Source organism: Pinus tabuliformis, chromosome 8, assembly GCF_031772625.1.
Source record: "Pinus tabuliformis cultivar Carrire ecotype Pingquan chromosome 8, CPIR1, whole genome shotgun sequence".
In the NCBI taxonomy this organism is placed as follows: domain Eukaryota; kingdom Viridiplantae; phylum Streptophyta; class Pinopsida; order Pinales; family Pinaceae; genus Pinus; species Pinus tabuliformis.
The window spans coordinates 1,269,476,742-1,269,490,571 of record NC_142294.1 but is presented as its reverse complement, the minus strand read 5'-3'; the positions used below and the strand labels follow the sequence as shown (position 1 = coordinate 1,269,490,571).

Sequence of the window (13,830 nt, the reverse complement as noted above, 5' to 3'; positions counted from 1 at the left end):
TCAGTCCATGATACATCGATGGAAAATACGTATTGTTCAAAGTGAACCTTGGTGAAAACACAACGCTTGCATGCTAACTAGTATCACCTACTCTAGTCGATTGTTTTTGGGTTAATCCTTGTCAACTCAGTCAAGTAGAGTAAGGTGAGGGGGAAAAACTTAACAAGCACGTCAGAGGTATATATAAACTACTTCTCTAAAGGAACAACCTCTTCTACTCTCAATAAGTCAGGATCCCTCTTCCGCCTCTGAAATGAATAAGTGTTATGCATAGTTATGAAAATGAAAAATGAAAAAGTGCAAAATTTATAAAAATGAAAAAATGAATAAGGCAAAAGAAGAGAAAAGCTTGCTACGTAGAGAGGTGATGCAAGTAACTTCGCCGGGGTACTAACCAGGCTTGCTTGCAGCTGAGCGATGCTTGTGTTCCTGTGTGACTCCACCGGGGTATTGTCCAGGCCTGCTGGAAGCAGAGCAACACCGGAGATGAAACTAAAACTTTGACAACTATATTGCTTGTCCACCAATATGCCCCTCATCCCTAATCGAAACAACTGTGTTGGCTTGGCTTGGAATGTGTGTCAACCGACCAAGAGCTTGGCAGATGCTACATCTTACAATCAAGTAAGTGTGAAATCCAAGATGACCAGAGAATTGATCAATACTCCCGGAGGTGTTAGACTTTCTTTTCATGAACAAGGTCCATTCAGAGAGTTGGGGTTCTACGATTGTGTCACCAAGTGTTGTAGTGTCTACAACCACCCTCCAAAATTTTCCTTAGCTTCGTTTTGGAGCCTCCCTACCAACGATCCTCAGCAGCATGTCTTGCACTGTCAAGCACATCAGCTTCAGCTGTTTCATAGAGTCTTTTCAGCCTGTGCATGCAAGTTTGTTCCATCCCATTCACAAGATGCTTTTGTTGGTTGAGAAGCTCCCTATGGGAATTGTGTAATTCTAGAGGGTAACCAGGCTTCCCTTCAAAAATTGCACAAACCTGGCTCGACACCCAACTGGACTCCAGAATTGCGCAATTCTTCATGACAATCTTCCTCTCAAAAATTGCACAATCCATCCTAGGACAGCCGCTCAACCTAGAAATTGCACAATTCTGGGAAGTGGTCACCTGCTGCTCCCAAAAATTGCACAATCCCTATGGGATAGCCATCCCAACAGTTAGCAGAAATTGTGCAAATCTAGTCAGGCATTCTATTGGGCTAAGAAATTGCACAATGCAGTAAGAGCGACTTTCTTGAGAAAATTGCGAGGTCTGAGCCACGACGGCTGCTCAGCCAAGAAATTGTGCAATCCTAGGAAACATTCACCTATTCCTCTCAGAAATAGTGCAATCCCTCTGGGACAACCATCTCTGCTCAGCCCAGAAACTGCACAAATTTTCATCCCAGGCTCGCACACCAATGCATGTGCTTTCAAGTTGACCGAATCCCTCCGGGACCGAGCAAAACTAATTTACATGCATGAACTGCTTCTCCCAGGGCAACATGCAAAGGCATTCCTTGATTCAGGGATCTATTTTTAGTAGTTGTAGGTTACATGCAAAGATCATTTCAAAAGCCTCCCGTCAAGTGCCGCTTTTCCTATGTTTGTGGCATGCGTGTCACAAACTTGATTTTATCAAAACTCATCAAATGGACACTGCAGATCTCATTCCTCACATCAACCTTGTAGCTCTCACATCCCACATTGCATCTAGGATTCGTTGGCACATTCAACTCAACTGTTTCGGGGTAAGCCCACTTTTCATGTCTTGGGCTGCATTTCTATCACTTTTTGTGTTTCGCTTCATGTGAGTGTTGTCTGCTTGATTTCAGTGAGCACTTACTGTCATTTTGATGTATGTTAGCTTGTAGAAGCATTACTTTAGTTTTCATTTGTATCTCACTGCTATCACATGCATGACACTGTTTTTGCACAAACTATCACCGTTGTGGCGACTTGTTTGACACATATGCATGCTTACCCATTTCTTGAATCCTGCACTTGTTGTTTGCATGTATGATCATTCACTCTTGTTTTCACTCATTTCATCGTGCATTCATACTTCTCATGTTTTCAGACACCCATCCGTTGGTTTGGGCTACCTTGGCCTGCATTGTGCCTTGCCTAGCTAGAACTGCGTATTTCTGAAAGCGAAGGCTCTACCTTCCCTCCAAAAATTACCCAAGTCTGGCCTAGCACCAAACTCCAGGTTTGCATTGAGAAATTCCTCAAGGCAGTGTCCTGCTGGTTGCATGTCACTACTGACTGAAATTGTGCATTATGCAGTTTCATTCCTTAGCAAGCCAGACTGGACTGTGCATTGTGCAGTTCCAGTAGTCAGTCAACCTCCTGAAATCCCGACTGTTTTGTGCAATTTTGGTAGTCAGTCTCCCAACCTCCAGGTGAAAATTATGCAGCCTTCACGATCAGTCACACAGATATGTTGCATGTCAGTCCTTCAACTTGTTTTGGTTTTCAACTAACAGATTTCTTGTCATGAGTGTTGTTATGTCTCCAGGTATCATAGGTGTTCGTCTGCCTCTCAGCAGCACAGGTACAATGGCATCCAGGAGAGCAGAGTCGAAGACACCATTCGGAGCACACTCATGATTTGCAACCAAGCAAGTGTGTATGAGTTTGCCTACCTATGAAGACATCAAGTTGTTTTTAGACAAGGACATCAAGATGATATGGCAGCAACATCACAATGAGCAGCACCATCAGCAACAACAAAAGGCATCACACTCGCATGCGGCAAGTGCAAGAGGAAGGTTGTTGACAGCATAGAGGTGGAGCAAAGCTGCAAGTTCAAAGCAGATCCACTCATGATGAAAGCAGCTCTGGAGATTAAGGCTATGAGGTGATGGCGCAACATGAACATCGCATGAAGGGAGAAAGATAAAGAGAGAAGGAGTTTCATGTGTTGAAGAAGCAACTCAAGGAAGAACAGGAGCATCATATACAAGAGAATGAGTTGCAACAAGAACAAGAACAGGAGCAACATGCAAAAATAGATGAAACCGCACCTGTACAAGTTATAGATCAATCCCAACGGCTAGCATGGAGAGGAAAAGGTGAGCAGTTTTGTTGATTGCATGCAAGGTAATTTAGGAGCATGCATGTCATTGTGTGCATGCATGCTATCCCACCCATTTGGCACACTCACCGAGGTGAAGACAAGAAGCAAGCTTGACTGGAGCTGAACATGTATTTTGACAAGTTGATGCTTATGACCACCAACACATGCTTGGAGATCAGCACAAACACTATGCATCAACATGTTGCTGGTCCGGTCGCACCTAGGACAACCATATGCATGCTATTAGACAAGTTGGACAGAGGAGCCATATCAGTGTACCCACATGCAATGGAGGCAAGAGTTCACTTCAGCAAGATGTCACCATTGAACGCACGAACACCATCATGGATGACCAAGCTGGGAATCAGTTTGCTGTCATCGACCATCACAAGGATGTCAAAGAGTTGGTCTCACCACAATAGTCCGAGTGTCAATGATGTCTTGCGTGGCTTGCTCAAGCCATTTCGTCTCACATGGGTACATGTGCAGATTGTATGTAACGTCTTGTCAAGTGGAAGTTCAAGTGTCGATAGTTGAATGTAACACTCATAGAGTAGATGAAGGGTTAAGAGGATAGATCAATGGTCACAAAGGGGAATGTTAAGGTTCACCCCACCCTTTTCTATAAATAGTCCCCCATAACTCATTGTAGAGGATTTTGGTCAGCCAAGCTTCCAATAGGAGTATCTTAGAGAAAATGTAGACAATATTGTAAAAAGCCTTGGCTTCTCCACTGTGCAGAGCTAGTGTATCTCTTTGGAGGAGCAGGCGGTCATGGCTGTAACATTCCGCTATCAGGGGAAGCGGGTGGACATGGATGTATTGTATGACTGGAACTTATACTTGTTAATATAACAGATCCAACACGTTTCATGCATATGTCGTATTGTATTCCAGCTATCTTGTTTACTCTAAATAATATATGTATATGTTTGCTTACACATGCATGTATGGACTACTCCTTATTAGTATGTATGAATCTTACTGAAATGTGTTGATTGGTTTAACCATCACTTTGGATTGCTCACTATCTTGCTTTCCAACTAGTGATGCAGCTTTGCTCGTGTGTTCGCTTCCAAGCCGTGTACTATTATAGGTTTCCAAGGGGCGCACTCACCCCACTTTCCATGTGTTAGAACCATTCATATGTCTTCCTTAACTCGTCGCAGCTGTCACACCCTTACTACCAACAGGGACATCTTACTTGCCTCTATGCAAAATCGCTATCAAGGCAATACCGTAGGACCCACTGTCGGGAGTCCTACACCAAATGGTCTGAGGTCTAATTGGGACTTCTTACCGCCGAGATCCCCTGACATGTTGGCGGGTCCAGCACTGTCAACACTATCTAAATATGATTCAGATCCAATTGCATATATCCCATAATATACAACATTAATGAGACCGTTGTTGAATTCTCATTGATTTCCACTTATCGTGGATAATCTTCCTTCTCAGATAGGAATATTACAACATATACAACATCCATGATTCTGTTGCTAGGCACCATTGATTACCATCCGTTATGGATAACCCCCCTCCCCAAACTAAGGATATAAACCTCACCTAGGTTGTAGAAATGCACTTGTCCTCTTTGGGTGCAATGAAATCAAAGTTAAAGTCACTCTGGCATGCATATATAGGTTGTGAAGTGGAAACTAAAACTGAACCCAAACTGATATGAAAAGCTAAAACCAAAAATAAACCCAAGCTTGTATGTACCTAACATTGCAAAGCTAAAACTAAACCCAGTCTGATATGTAAGAACCTAAAGGTTACGAAGCGAAACTGAAGTGAAAGCTAGACCTAGTCCGATATAAAGCAAAACTAAACCCTACAAAGGTTGCTAAAACAATAAACCCTATCTGATATCCACCTAGAACTGTAAGATTTTATATATTGAATCGTAATTTTTACGTTAAAATTTAACAGAGAATACCCCATGGTTTCAAAACCTCATCTGACATACAAGGTTTAACTCATACCCATACAAAACACTCATGGATTTCATGATGCTCTCTTCCTCTCCTGACATGGTAGTTCTTTGAAATGATCAGACTTTAAGTTCATGAGAACAATGGTAGAGGAACACCCAAATAAAGAGTTTGTTTAGTAGTACAACAATAATTAAAACAATAACAGAGTTTAATCCAAAAACCCACATAATCAAAACATTGTATCATTATTCTGGCGTTATTGTAACTACTATGTAATTTTAAGAGTGTAGGTGTTCCTTATCTCCATTAAATCTGTGAATAATTTCAAAATCATAATGCAATGCTTCCAAATGATTAAGTTCCAAAAGCCTATAGAATACAATGTTAAGAAATGGCAACAAGAAATTCTAGTTTAATTTGTCCTTGAATTAAATTGAGAATTAAAATCGAATTCTATTATCATAGAAACTTGTAAATAGTTAATTAATTTTAATTAACTTAATTAGCTTATGAAATTTGAGTTGGAAATCTTTCTGTAGTCATGTATATTTTTTTCCTAAGTTTTATGAGTCCAATATGAGTTTAAATTGAGTTGGAAATTAGATCACTCAGTTTACTGAGTTAAGTTTAGTTAAATTAGTTCTAAATTGTTTTTGGAACTAATAGAGGACTAATAGTCAATTGGTGCAATAATGCATCCACTAGTGCTACTCCAATTAACTGAAGATTCCCTCATGAGAAACTCATGCATGTCAGTTGAGAGAAAGACCCAGTTGTTTTTGGAACTAATAGAGGACTAATAGAAAGTTGGTGCAATAATGCATCCACTAGTGTTACTGCAATTAACTGAAGATTCCCTCATGAGAAACTCATGCATGTCAGTTCAGAGAAAGACCCAGTTGAGACCAGAGCGCAGGAACAGTGTACTATCAGTGGTATTATTTACTGGAGTGTAAATATCATGCAAGCAAAAGAGATTGATCCTATGTTTGGATTGCGAAGTTTTGGAAGCATGAATTCCCTTTAAATATGGACTATGCATCTTAGGAATTACGTAAGAAATTAGAAGCTTGGAGAGTTCCTGGATAGGTTAAGGATTTGGCCTGAGCTAGCTTGTGAACTTAGAGAGTTGAGCATGCTTATGTTGAATTGTTCTAGTGAGAACAAGCTTTATATCTTCCAGTGAGAACAAGTTTTATATCTTCACTCATATTTCAGATATATGCAATACCGATAGTGGGGTTTTGAGTAGTGGATTTCCCTAGATACAACTTTTGTTATTTGTCATTGATTCATCTTCTTCTTGTTCATATTGTTTTCATCAATTTATAGGCGTCCACTGGTTGAAAGTAGAAGTAAATTCTTGTCCTGTGCTTTACTACATTGCATGAGCTTGTGAATCCCCCTTGATTTTCTACATACAAAGTCTTCATATGAGACGTTCTCTAAACTAGAAGTAAAATCTCAAACCCAGGAATATAAGATTTTGAACAAAACCATGAAGTTTTGAAAAAAACTGAGTCTACAATAAATTTTCCCATATACAATTTCTATTATCCTAAACGGATTTCATGTTATTGTTCATTCAAAACATAGGACGATAAAAAAATTAAGACATGTATACATGTACACTTGCATTCTTGTACATGTTGACTTACAAAGAAACAAAAGAAATAAAATTCACCAAAAACACCCCAAAAACACACTCACAACATTGCAAAGCTCAGTGGAATGACTGACTTGCAATTCCACATTAGCCTCGTTTGCCTCACAAAACTGCTAAATCTGGAAGATTTCCAACTCTTCAAAGCAAGAGAAAGAGGGAAACAAATTGAATTCAGAGAAGCCGACTGAAATTTGCTACGTGACCAGGGCCACTCGCAGTGCACGTTGAATAAAGGTTACAATGATTTAAATTTGAACAAAAACTCAATAATATGGATAATACACTATGGATAAGGAGTTGTCTATAATGCGATTTTTTGGAGATTCCGGTGATGGAATTCAGCGGAAGAAATTGAGGTTAAATCTTGATTTGTTGCAGTTAAAATGGTTTTTTAACTGCATATTTGGATTCACCGCCCTGAAAAACCCCTCGGACGCTTTGATTGTGCAGAAACTAGCTATCAAACTTGCGATTCCAATAAATCGCTGCCGGATTTTAACCGGAAAAACCCACCAAAAAGGCTTCCAAAAAGTCACATTATAAACAACTGCTATGGATAATACACAATGCAGATAGGGAACTAAAAAAGAGGGATCGATAAACCCATAAATAAGATTGCTAATTAAATTTGGCCCGACACGACAACAAATATGTTTAACGAGCATCATGGAAGTAAATGGTTATGGGTCGTACACCAAAAAAATCGTCACAGTATGGAGGTGTATCCCCTGTTTTCGTTTTATTTAGGTTTCATATTGGCATTGAATTTAGGTCAGATTCCAAATTCATATCTGCATTGAATTTAGGTCAGATTCCAAATTTATACATGCATTGAATTTATATCAGATTCCAAAATACTCAGAAGACATAACTTAGTCTAAAAAAATTGTTCTTTTCTATTTTACAATATTCTTGAAGTGAGCTTATTTCAAAATATTTTTAACATCTAAATAATTTTAAAATAATTTTTAATATATAATTTAAATATGATTTTAGTTTTATTATTTTATTCTTTTAATTCTATCAATAAATTTTACCATCTCCTTATAATTTATTGGAATTTTTTTTTTCTTTAATAAAAAAAATTTTGTTAAATCTATATATATTTAATTTACAGTGTTTGTATGGTTATGATATTTGCAATTATAAAGCTATTTTTTTAAAATAAAATAAAATAAAATTATAATCTCACTTATATCATCAAAATTTAAAAACCATTCGCCTGCCTTTTATTTCTTCCTGCATTCGACTGATTAAATTTTCATCGTCTTTTTTGTGCTGCCTATTCCCACCATAGGGACTGCTTAGTGTTTCATATTTATCTTTTACCTGAAAACGTGCTATTGCGCTTAAGTCACCCTGACAACTATTGAACCAATGCCTGGTGTTTTGAAATAACGTTAAGAAAATCAAGTTTCCCTGGTATACTCGTCGTAAAATCTATTATCCATGTTCAATTATAATATATTTATCAAAGAAGTATAATACATTCTTTTAAAACCTGTGTCCTAAAAATTTGAACATTTGGATTTCATTTATATTCAAGCACATTATATATACAAGTAAACTCTATGGAATTTCATCTATATTTAATCACGCAACACCTATCTTTTATGATGCGTGTTTTATTATTATTTTGAAAGTGTTTTTTATTATTTTATATTTGGTAAGCATAGTCGGTTTCTTAAAATTTTAAAATAATAATTTAATTTAGTAGATATCAAATTGGTATTTTTTTTAATAAAAAATTATTATTATTAATTTTTTATATTCATTAAATATAATGGATATGTTTAATCATACATTTTCATATGTTTTTTTTTAATACTTATTTGGATTTGATGAATATGTTTTTTTTTAATACTTATTTGGATTTGATGATATTTAGGTGCATATGAATAGAGTGTACATATATCCAATGTTGATCAAGTTTTATGTTTTTTTTAATACTTATTTGGATTTGATGATATTTAGGTGCATATGAATAGAGTGTACATATATCCAATGTTGAACAAGTTTTATATGAATAGAGTGTACATATATCCAATGTTGAACAAGTTTTATATATACGTAATGGCTATAATTTAGATATTTTGTTACACCATTTCCTGTTTACGTAATGGCTATAATTTAGATATTTTGTTACACCATTTCCTGTTTTTATTTCTTTTGTTAGTGTTTTGTTTGTTTTTGTTTTGTTAGAAAAGTTTTATTTTGAGTTTAGGTCGATTGCAGATTCTTTCAATATTCGGGAATTGGACAAACATAAATCGATTATGGACAAACATAAATCGATCACAGATTTCTTCAATATTTGGGAATTAGACAGACATGATTATGGTCAAAAAAATATTGACCATACTTATATCCGTGCAATTCCCAATATTTGGGAATTAGACAGACATGATTATGATAAAAAAAATTGACCATACATATATCCGTGCAATTCTCAAATATTCTCTATAGTATCCGTGCAATTCCCAAATATTCAAAATCTGCAATTGTTTCGTCAACAACTTCTAAATACTTTAAAATTTGCTGGTTTTCGCTCCATATAGCTTTGGAGGACGGATGAATGATACAAAGGTAAAATTATTTAATTATTATTTCTCTTAGCACTGTCATAGTTTAATCGAAATCATGGGCAATTTAGCCAATAGGGGGCTGCCACCTTATAAGGGACTTAAAGAAATAAATTTAAGTATACAAAAATATGGTTTAGATATAATAAGTCATGCCGACTTGCAGAAGACTTTTGTGTGGAATTTCCAAAGCGGCTTGTCCCTTTCTGCAGTTCCTCCGCAAAATGTTATATGCAAAATTTACTATAAATCTCTTGAACCACGATGAATCTCTGTTTGCAATAACCTCACTATCTCCCAGCAAATATACCACACCTGATTTCTTTGCATTTTCTAAGGATTCTAACTCTTCCTCCATGCGCACCATGCTGCACGCATTCATCACTTCCTTTACGCTCACTACGCTGCGCGCATTCATGACTTCATTTTCAGAAGCAGCCTCAATATTGACTGCACTTTCTCCACAGATAGAACTATTTCCTTCATGCTGAGATTGCTTATTCATATCATTTCTGCATATGTAATCGAACTGTATAAATTCTCTCAAGGATTCCAGTAACTGATTCTCAAACTCAACATTCCCAGTCCTAGTATCCCGATAACCATACCTAGCCACACATCTATAGATTTTGTGTTCTTTTGGACCAATTCTGCGAAACACAAATCGTTCATCAGCTGGAATTGTATTCACAGGCATGTACTTGACACAGACGAATACAAGGACTGAATGCCTGGCAGGGAGGTTTCTCATGAAATGCTCAAATATTGCTGGAACTCCTTGTGCTAGTTCTGTGTATAGAAGCCCAATCCCCGGAACTGTGGTCACATCCAGACTCGAACCCAGGCTTAACATGTGTTCTGTTGACACCTTGTGTTCTACTTCATAGGCGTATCTCTTTACATGCACATAATGCCACACATACATTACAAATAACAATAATGCTGCAAAGGCGGTTGGAAGGTATCCACCTTGGGGAAACTTGTACAGCGCTGCCGAGAAGTATGTGAATTCGATGGCTCCAAATACAGTGACGAAGATAACGATCAGCAATAAATGAGTCTGCCATATCATAAGCATTACCAGTGTGAGGAAGGATGAAGTTACGATCATAACCCCGACCACGGCTATGCCTGCATCCAATTTACATACATGTCACAGCTTTAATATATAAATTTATATAAGGTTCGAATGTGATAACTAAATCAGCTGATTCATAACATTTTTTAAAAATCATAAATTTATACATAAATAAATAAATATTCAAACTATAAATCATTTTTGTCCCTCATATCTTAAGTCACAAACGGATTTCTACATATGAATTCCCTGCTTGTATTTCCATCCTAACCATTCTGATCCACCAAACATATCCAGAGTGTATTCATTTTAACCATTTTGAATCACCAGCCCATAATTTAATCCACTGACTTATCAAGAATCACACTGACATCAATTTCTGTGAAATAAATTCAAGGTTATGTTATATATTTTGATTTAACACCAACAGTACATACATACCATAGGCATTGCCGATCTTTGTAGTATCTCGGAAAGAAATGGTGACAATGACGCATGCCAACATGAGAATGTAGTTGATTTCTGGAATATACACTTGGCCTTCATGCTTTGATGAAGTGTGCACCACCGTAACGCGTGGAAAGCATCCAAGGGACATGGACTGCTTTATGATAGAAAAAGTTGCAGAGATCATGGCTTGGCTTGCTATAATAGAAGCAACAATTGCAACTGCAAACATTGGCCAATATACAGCTCCTGTTACAAAATTTGAGTCATTTGTCATTAGAAAAAGTGGACTCATTCTTAAAAGCTATCAAAAATTTTAAATCATCCAGAGCAACAACAGGGAACTCGCCCTTAGACTGTAAACAAAACAGAGCAAATTAAAGGATAAGTGAAGTTACTTGGAGTAGATTTGTAAAATGTATCTGACACATTTTCAGGGAACTTCTTGAGATATGCAGCTTGGCCCACATATGCGCAGATTAAAGCGGGATAGACTATTCCAGTAAAGGCAATCTGGCGAAGACCGAATGTCAGACTACTTGCATATATAATCTTAAAAATCTTAAAATTGAAATGTAAATTTAAATTTATTCCACATTTTCATCGATATCCATACCTGAATTGAACGAACGGAAAAATGACCTAGATCTGCGAACATAGCTTCAGTTCCTGCATGGCACCCATCTAAGGTAAGCAATGAAGCCTCGCTTTGGTAAATTAGAAAAAAAAAAGGATTCACACAAGTGGTAGCATATGCTGTATACCTGTTACACAGAGAACTATTCCTCCAAGTGAAATCCAAGCCCTCTGTGAATCTCTTCTGAAGTATTCAAAGATGTATTTGGGATAGAAAGCTCGGAAGACAGTTGTATCGTATTTGACAATGTTGTAGATGCCAATGAAGGCAATAGAGGAATACCATATCAAAATAGCTGGAGCAAATGAGTAACCAACTTTTCTGGTTCCAAATCTCTGGACAGAGAAGAGCATAACTATTATCGCCACTGATATCATAGCTACTGACCCTGCAAACCCAATTGCAAATTAAACTCAGTTATTGCAAAGATCATTTTAAACATAAAAAGAAGAGCTTCTTGATGAGTATTTTTTTTTTCAAAAACATGAACCTTCATGAGTACTTACCCTGGGTGATTGACTTGTCAACCTGCCGTATCCCTTGAACTGCTGATAAAACTGTTGAATGGAAATAATATTAGCTTTTAATGCCATTAAAAACCAAAACCAGTGAGTAGAATAATAGTCTTTATAGTAAGGATTTTGCCTAAAAATTGGAGAAATTGGATTTGGTGGAGGAATAATACCTGAGATACAAGGAGTGAGCACACCATCTCCAATAACCATGGAGGTACCAAGAAGGGCCAGTATGAGCAAAATTGTTTTAGCTGCATTACTTTTTTCTAAAGCTTCTTTTATCTTCAAAGCTCTTTTGAGCTCCCTGCTGGGAACTGCAAGCTTATATGATGAAAGCTCTCTATCCTCTGCTTGTTGATTGGGAACCACGCTCACTTTTGCATGACGGCATATCAAGGAATAAAGTGCAAACGTCCCACCTGCCATCACATTAATCTTCACAATCAGCTTATATCCAAAATACAGAGAGAAAATTAACGTTGGATATTATATTTTGGATCGTATTACATACCATCTCCGTTATCATTAGCCCACAGGACAATGAAAACGTATTTGAGCAGTGGCAAAAGAGTGAGCGAGTATATTATGAGAGACAGTGCACCAAGAACATCATCTGGATGACGGATACCATCTGTAAAAGTGGAAGCAAACACATAAAGGGGAGAAGTTCCTATATCTCCATAAACCACTCCAATACTCTGAAATGCCAACTGGAGAATGGAAGCCACTGTAACCAGATTCTGCAAAAACAATAAAAGCATAGCTCTAATTAACTGATTGACTAAACACCATCATCAAGCTTTGTATTGAACATCATTTTAAGTAGAATCCTTTAATTGCATTGTTCTTAATTTTCACAAACTGAGGAAGCCTGATAACGAGAATTCTAAATGTTAAAACTATGGCTTCAAAAAAACTTATATTCAAAAATCATAGACTAACCCAACACACATAAATTTTAGACTATACAGAAATCATAGAGATATAACAAAGCCCCCAAGAATTATAGTATAATATAAATGAATTGATTTTATTATTGATACTAACCGAGCCATGAGTAGCCATTCCAGAAACTGTACTCGACTCCAAATCTAAGGAGTCAACCCGCTTGAACTTGCTGCACTGAAAGTTACCATGCAGCTTGTTTCCTTTTAAAACATCGCCCTCTTCATTCTCCACTCCATTAACCATCACCTCTATCTGCACGTCCTCTGCTTCCTTCGAGGCTATCTGTGCTCCCAACTCCATTTTCTTCCACTTCCAAATATCGCAGAGCTGTAACATAACACAAACCTACAACGCCCATATGCCATTTTATAAAGGGTTTGCAACCCCTCTGCTGGGCGTAATTGGAAAGTTATTTGAATTCCAAAAGGCGTGTCGCCCTGTTTCGTGGAAATTGTATGAATATTCAAAACACGTTCGCAGGAAAAAAAAATCAGATTCAAAACCAGGTCAAAATTGTCGACTGAAACAGAATCGGCTGCTGCGGCCATCTCCCAACTGAGGTTGCACTGGCTTTTCCAAATCTTGACATGTGGAAAGATCACAGACGCGCAGAGTACACTTCGAGAGAGAACTCTTCAATTACAGGAAAGACGTGTGTAATAATGAAACTATGACGAACCATAAAAAAATGTGTGTTGTCAATGTCACCAGACCCCCTTGTCTATTTCTGAATGACAATATACTCCACCAGAACCATCCAGAGTATATTCCCTCACACGCCAAGGAAACCCAATATATTCCCCAAGCGTAACTCAGAAGCCATCAGAACCTTTGATTTGCCATCTAGAAGTCGATCAAATTTAAGTGTCCTTTAGATAATTTAATAAAACAATAAATTTTTAATCATAATTTCATATTATTGTTATTTTTAGTAAATATGTTTA

At 37.2% G+C, this 13,830-nt stretch overlaps 1 protein-coding gene across 1 annotated transcript; it reads right to left on the bottom strand.

Moving 5' to 3' along the window:
- Positions 1-9,251: 9,251 nt before the first annotated feature.
- On the bottom strand, positions 9,252-13,240 carry LOC149240004 (potassium transporter 5-like). The gene is made up of 9 exons (XM_089373607.1): positions 12,986-13,240; positions 12,450-12,678; positions 12,109-12,357; positions 11,930-11,980; positions 11,551-11,811; positions 11,403-11,455; positions 11,185-11,299; positions 10,781-11,035; positions 9,252-10,392 (listed from the first exon to the last, which is right to left on the bottom strand). Exons 1-9 carry the CDS (start codon positions 13,220-13,222, stop codon positions 9,398-9,400), a joined length of 2,445 nt encoding a protein of 814 aa, XP_089229733.1. The 5' UTR covers positions 13,223-13,240; the 3' UTR covers positions 9,252-9,397.
- Positions 13,241-13,830: the final 590 nt, after the last annotated feature.

Excerpts from the sequence above, each read along its gene's own strand:
- LOC149240004 (XM_089373607.1), bottom strand. The coding sequence starts at position 13,222 with ATGTTACAGCTCTGCGATATTTGGAAGTGGAAGAAAATGGAGTTGGGA. Across the intron at positions 12,358-12,449 it reads GGCTAATGATAACGGAGATG|GTGGGACGTTTGCACTTTAT; the intron begins GTATGTAATACG and ends ATGTGATGGCAG. Across the intron at positions 11,456-11,550 it reads AATAGTTCTCTGTGTAACAG|GAACTGAAGCTATGTTCGCA; the intron begins GTATACAGCATA and ends GGTGCCATGCAG.